Source organism: Palaemon carinicauda, chromosome 5 (assembly GCF_036898095.1).
Source record: "Palaemon carinicauda isolate YSFRI2023 chromosome 5, ASM3689809v2, whole genome shotgun sequence".
Classification (NCBI taxonomy): Eukaryota; Metazoa; Arthropoda; class Malacostraca; order Decapoda; family Palaemonidae; genus Palaemon; species Palaemon carinicauda.
The window spans coordinates 78,029,143-78,036,642 of NC_090729.1; the positions used below are offsets into that span (position 1 = coordinate 78,029,143).

Sequence of the window (7,500 nt, forward strand, 5' to 3'; positions counted from 1 at the left end):
TTTTCTTGGGTATAAAAAAAATAGCTAGTTTTCTAAAATTACTTTTCCAACCTACCCTGAAGATGCTGAGGAGGAGGTGCTAACACATCATTCTGGGGTCCAGGACCATCCACATCACCTGGGTGAATTGGAGCTTGAATTGGCTTATTACCCTCACCTGGAGCTGCAGGCCGTTCCATTACGGGAACTATAGCATAAAAAGAAATATCAATTATTCCTCTTATTTTCTACACAGGATATCATATTAAGTAATTAAACAAACGACTGAGCCAAGGCATGCTACTCGTAGGGTTGGCACAAAGGGCTTGTCCCTGGTGTTAAAATCTATATTTCATCTATTAAATTACTGTTACACAAATAATTTTTATTGACTGCATATGTTATAAATTAATATTCTGATGAAATTTTGTAATCGATTTATTACCAGAATTTTACATTTGCTGTTGGGCGAAGCTTGGCCATTCAAATAAAATTTACTTAACTTTTCCATGTTAGTCTAGCACTGTCTACATATATGAATTGGTTCCTGTGAATTATTACTAAACCCTTTTTTGTAAAATGTGTAATAAATTCGAAGACAGAATATAATCACTTCAACAATGTTCTTTGTTATGAAGATTATGGTAGTCAAATGTAAGTTTTTATTCTTTACTCTTTATTGCTGTCCTAATTATTAGTTCATAGAATCTTCCTTTTATCAGGATGAAGGCTTTTAGAGATGATAAATGGTCCCTATTTAATTTTTTTTATCTGGTCATAACAAAGTGCCATTTTGACTACATTATCAGCCTCTTCCTTTCCTAACTGGAAAGGGAACCCATATACATACAAAATTTACAACAGCTTGTATCCTATGAAATCAAAATCTCCTCTATACTACTTTTCACGTCAAAGAAGAGTATTTTAATAGCGGCATTTACACAAATATTGACCGCCATAACAAATGCACAATTCTGGTGTCGTCTTGTAATACCCGTTGCATTAAGCAACACATATACAAATGAAAAAGGATGCCCTATCTATGTTTCCTTCAATACTATAACCGTCAACGGACTATAACCGTCAACTCTATTGTCATTCCATTGTTGTTACCTACTTTTATATCAATGTTAACCTTATCAGCAAAAGCTGTTGATTGTAAACATGTAATTGTCACCCTTATGTGATCCATTCAGGGTCTATACTACAATAATACTCGAGTTGGCTCTGGCATAAAGTTAGTTGTTATGGAACTGCCGTTTACTTTAACGCTTCCTCTGCTACCATCACAGTCTCAGAAATTCTTAGTTCAGTTTACTTTCTACTCTTTTCTATGAATAAAGGATTATATTTAAAAGTTAATTTAGAATCAAACAAAAAAAGCTAGATCAAATTAACATTTGGAAACAATTTATAGTAGGGAATTTTCAAATGATTTAGATAGCAATCTGGAGTCCCATACTTCAAGCTGCAGTTTAAACTGTTTTTCAGAGTATTCTAGACAAATAATGTATATTAGGTTAGTAATACTTAACCTTGTTGCATTACTTTTACTTAAAATTATCCCTCTCTTTCCTTCAATTGCACCCCACCTCCAAAAGAGCATGGGAGTCAGCAATATGAACATCAGGGAAGGTTTATTGAAATAAACAGAATATTAATTATGAAATTTCTTGTTCCTATACTCATCTGATGCTCACATACGTACATGATTCTCTCCATAGCTCTTTGAGTATTTATTATGTTCTATGGCTTTCATAAGGTTCCAAGTTTCTGATGCATAAGGTAATACTGGTAGGACCATCTGATTAAATACATTTAGTTTTCATAATTTCATTTTGTTTAAAAAAAGCTCTCCATCCCATGCTTATCCATCTTTTAATTTCGGTCTCATGTCCTGGGGAAACCTTTACAGTTTTTCCTAAGAACGTATATTGATTAGCAATCTCTAGAGGTTCGTTCTTAACCCTTACTTGTTGTATCCATGCATTTTCAATGAACATTATCTTTTCAGTACTACATTTCTGTTTTCTCGATTCAAATCTATCAACTTTTGCAATTCCTTCCATGATTCACTAAATAGAACTGAGTCATCTGCCAATCTTAAATTGTTTAGTTATTCAAAATTAATGTTAATTCCTACATTTTCCCGATCTAAATTCTTAAAAACTTCTGGGCACCCTGTAAATAATTCAGGAGACAGGGTCTCCTTGTCTAACTCTTTTTCACAATCATAATTTTCCCACTAAATTCATGTAGTTTAAAGATTAATGTAATACACATATACTGTAGCTATCTTTAAGAGTTCTAACATAATTATCATCTATTCTTCATCTTTCAAATACTTTCATTACTGTTAAAGATTTACAGAATCAAAAGCTATCTCGTGGTCTTTAAATGCCATACATAGTGGTTTTTCATACTAAGTTGATTTTTACATTAGCTAGTTAATAGAATGGATATGTCCAGTTGCTGAATATCCGCTTATAAAACCTGCCTAATCTCTTGGTTGATCAAAGTCTAGCTTTCTTTCCAGTTTTCTAAATATGATGTTTTTAAATATTTCATATATTACTGAGAGTAAACTTATTAGACAGTAATTTTTCAGGTATTTGATGTCTATCTTTTTGTGAAATAATATAAGGATATTTTTTTCCAAGCTGAACATATAGAGCAGTCTTGCAAACATTTTTTGTAAAGTTCAGCAAGATTTACTCTCTCTCTCTCTCTCTCTCTCTCTCTCTCTCTCTCTCTCTCTCTCTCCTCTCTCTCTCTCTCTCTCTCTCTATATATATATATATATATATATATATAATGTATATATAAGTATAAATATGTATATATATATATGTATATATATACAATATATATATATATATATATATATATATATATATATATATATATATATATATATATATATATATATATATATATATATATATATATATATATATATATATATATATATATATATATACATACATACATATACCAAGGCACTTCCCCCAATTTTGGGGGGTAGCCGACATCAAACAAATGAAACAGAAAAGGGGACCTCTCCTCTCTACGTTTCTCCCACCCTGACGAGGGACTCAACCGAGTTCGGCTGTTACTGCTAGGGGTGTCACAGCCCACTCTCCCCCGTTATACACCACAGATGCTTCGAAGCTTCATAACACTGAATCGCCTACTGCTGCTACCTCCGCAGTCATCCAAGGCACCGGAGGAAGAAGCAGGACCTACCGCAACTGTGTCACAATCGCTCGCCATTCATTCCTATTTTTGGCACGCTCTCTTGCCTCTCTCACATCTATCCTCCTAACACCCAGAGCTTCCTTCACTCCATCCATCCACCCAAACCTTGGCCTTCATCTTGTACTTCTCCCATCAACTCTTGCATCCATCACCTTCTTTAGCAGACAGCTATTTTCCATTCTCTCAACATGGCCAAACCACCTCAACACATTCATATCCACTCTAGCTGCTAACTCATTTCTTACATCCGTTCTCACCATCACTACTTTGTTCCTAACCCTATCTACTCGAGATACACCAGTCATACTCCTTAGACATTTCATCGTAAACACATTCAATTTCTGTCACTCCATCACTTTCATTCCCCACAACTCCAATCCATACATCACAGTTGGTATAATCACTTTCTCATACAGAACTCTCTTCACATTCATGCCCAACCCTCTATTTTTTACTACTCCCTTAACTGCCCCCAACACTTTGCATCCTTCATTCACTCTCTGACATACATCTGCTTCCACTCCACCATTTGCTGCAACAACAGACCCCAAGTATATAAACTGATCCACCTCCTCAAGTAACTCTCCATCCAACATGATTTTCAACCTCGCACTACCTTCCCTTCTCATACATCTCATAATCTTACTCTTACCCACATTAACTCTCAACTTCCTTCTCTCACACACCCTTCCAAATTCTGTCAGTAATGGGCCAAGCTTCTCTTCCGCGTCTGCAACCAGTATAGTATCATCTGCAAACAACAATTGATTTATCTCCCATTCATGGTCATTCTCGTCTACCAGTCTCAATCCTTGTCCAAACACTCGAGCATTCACCTCTCTCACCACTCCATCAGCATACAAGTTAAACAACCACGGCGACATCACATATCCCTGTCTCAGCCCCACTCTCACCGGAAACCAATTGCTCACTTTATTTCCTATCCTAACACACGCTTTACTACCGTTGTAGAAACTTTTCACTGCTTGCAACAACCTTCCACCAACTCCATATAACCTCATCACATTCCACATTGCTTCCCTATCAACTCTATCATACGCTTTCTTCAGATCCATAAACGCAACATACACCTCCTTACCTTTGGTTAAATATTTCTCGCATATCTGACTAATTTTAAAAATCTTATTCATACAACCCCTACCTCTTCTAAAACCCCACTGTACTTCTAAGATTGCATTCCCTGTTTTATCCTTAATCCTATTAATCAGTACTCTACCATAAACTTTTCCCACCACACTCAACAAACTAATACCCCTTGAATTACAACACTCATGCACATCTCCCTTACCCTTATATAGTGGTACAATACATGCACAAACCCAATCTACTGGTACCATTGACAACACAAAACACATATTAAACAATCTCACCAACCATTCAAGTACAGTCACACCCCCTTCCTTCAACATCTCAGCTCTCACACCATCCATACCAGATGCTTTTCCTACTCTCGTTTCATCTAATGCTCTCCTCACTTCCTCTCTTGTAATCTCTCTCTCATTCTCATCTCCCATCACCGGCACCTCAACACGTGCAACAACAATTATATCTGCCTCCCTATTATCCTCAACATTCAGTAAACTTTCAAAATATTCCGCCCACCTTTTCCTTGCCTCCTTTCCTTTTAACAACCTTCCATTTCCATCTTTCACTGTCTCTCCAATTCTTGAAGCAGCCTTCCTTACTCTCTTCACTTCTTTCCAAAACTTCTTCTTATTCTCTTCATATGAACGACCCAATCCTGACCACATCTCAGGTCAGCTGCCCTCTTTGCCTCACTTACCTTGCGCTTTACTTCCACATTTTTCTCTCTATATCTTTCATATTTCTCTACACTATTACTCTTCAGCCATTCTTCAAAAGCCCTCTTTTTCTCTTCCATTTTTACCTTCACTCCTTCATTCCACCATTCACTGCCCTTCCTCACGCTGCCTCCAACAAACTTCTTGCCACACACATCACTTGCAATCCCAACAAAATTTTCTTTTACCAACTTCCACTCCTCCTCTAAATGACCAGTTTCTCTTACTTTCACTTTGTCATATGACATTTTCAACCTTTCTTAATATTTACTTTTTACTCCCGGTTTCATTAGCTCTTCAACCCTCACTAGCTCCCTTTTACATCCACCTGCTCTATTCCCCCACTCTTTTACTACAACCAATTTTCCTTCTACCAAAAAATGATCAGACATACTGTTAGCCATACCCCTAGACACGTGCACATCTTTCAATCTTCCAAACATTCTTTTAGTTATCAACACATAATCCATTAATGTCATTTCTACCACTCTTTCATTTGCCACTCTTATCCATGTATCCATGTGTATATATATATATATATATATATATATATATATATATATATATATATATATATATATATATATATATATGTATATATATATATATATATATATATTTATATACATATACATATATATTTATAAACGTATACATATATGTATATATAATATATATATATATATATATATATATATATATATATATATATATATATATATATATATATACAGTAGGCCCCCGCCATACGACATTAATCTGTTCCGTTGGTATCGTGTGGTGAAAATGTCGTATGGCGGGGCAAAAGAATAGCTGATGCGTGCAAAACCCCAGGTAAAAACATTGAAAATTAGTATGTAACAAAATAGTATAGTAAGCACTGTACTACAGTATACTTATACATAATATACATGTACTGTATAGTATATAATCAAATAACATTACAGGATAAATAAAAACTATATACTGTATAGTACTGTAAAGGAAAAATTAAATTTTATTTACCTTTGGAATGACGAGACTTGAGCTGGTAGTGGGTGGAGGCAGAGGGGGGAGGAGACGGTAGTTATAAAAACGTATCAATGCTAATTAGGTTATGTACACTAAATAGTAAATTTATTCTTACCATTAAACACTTAGAATTAAAAATGCATTTTTTTTATTATTTTTGTCTTTTGAAATTGTTTTTATTATTTTTTTTTTAGAACTTAAAAAATTACTCTTTTAGCTTCTTTGATAGAATCACTATTATCATTTTGTCTTTCTGACACTTTTCTTTTGGAGAAATATCTATCCAAAGAAGCCTGTTTCTGACGATTCCTCAACATATTTCTAAAATGACTCATACACTTGTCATTAACACTTTCCATGAGACGACTTGTGTGAAGTTTTTCTGGGTGTTTCATTTCAATGAAACTCGTAAAGTTTTCATACCATCTGATAGCTTCCCTTATTTTTGCCGATGTCGTTTCTTCAGTCTCCCTCCACGTCCTCGCCTCCACTAGAGCTGTGCTCTTCTTGAATGATGGTCAACTGCACTGCCTCCAACTCCTTCAAGTCTTCAGTCATAACCTCCTCCCTGTGCTCCTCGATAAGGTTATGGACGTCAGCCTCACCGACAACAAGCCCCATGGACCTCCCGATTGAAATTATTTCCTCAATATCACCCTCAGGGGCAGGATCATCAACGGCCTCGTCATCGGTTGAGGGATCGAAACCTTCAAAGTCTTGTTCTGCCACAACAGCTGGCCACAGTTTCTTCCATGAGGAGTTCAAGGTGCGCCATGAAACCTCATTCCAAACTTTGTCGATCATCTTCGGGCATTGAACGATGTCAAAATGCCCTTTCCAAAATTCACGGAGGGGGAGTTGAGTGCTTTCGGTCACTTCGAAGCATCTTTTGAATATATGTTTCGTGTAAAGCTTCTTAAAGTTGGCAATCACTTGCTGGTCCATAGGCTGGAGGAGAGGGGTGGTGTTTGGTGGCAGGTAGAGAACCTTGATGAAGAAGTCAGGATGAATGATGTCCTCGAGGCCAGGAGGGTGAGCAGGGGCATTGTCCAGTACCAGGAGACATTTGAGAGGAAGATTATTCTCTTCTAAAAAGTTCTTGACAGCAGGACTGAAGCAGACATTTATCCACTCAGTAAATATGGTCCTCGTGACCCAGGCCTTGGCATTAGACTCCCAAAATACCGAGAGCCTCTCCTTCGTGATATTTTGTTCCTTGAAGGCACGAGGATTCTCTGAGTGGTATACCAGTAGGGGCTTAATTTTCAAGTCCCCCACTGGCATTTGCCCAAAATGCAAGGATGAGTCTGTCCTTCATCGGTTTATGGTCAGGAAGTTTCCTTTCTTCAGCTGTGATATATGTACGGCGGGGCATTTTCTTCCAGAAAAGGCTAGTTTCATCACAGTTAAACACTTGCTGAGGAATGTA

The 7,500-nt window shown here is 36.4% G+C and overlaps 1 protein-coding gene across 8 annotated transcripts in view; it reads right to left on the reverse strand.

Moving 5' to 3' along the window:
• The window catches only part of LOC137641352 (protein GOLM2-like), a 756,580-nt gene that overhangs the window by 108,916 nt on the left and 640,164 nt on the right, over positions 1–7,500 (reverse strand). For all 8 annotated transcript variants that reach the window (XM_068373821.1, XM_068373825.1, XM_068373823.1 and 5 more), the window contains one exon: positions 56–187. In XM_068373821.1, coding sequence (XP_068229922.1) covers positions 56–187 — 132 coding nt within the window. The remainder of the gene's footprint in view (positions 1–55; positions 188–7,500) is intronic.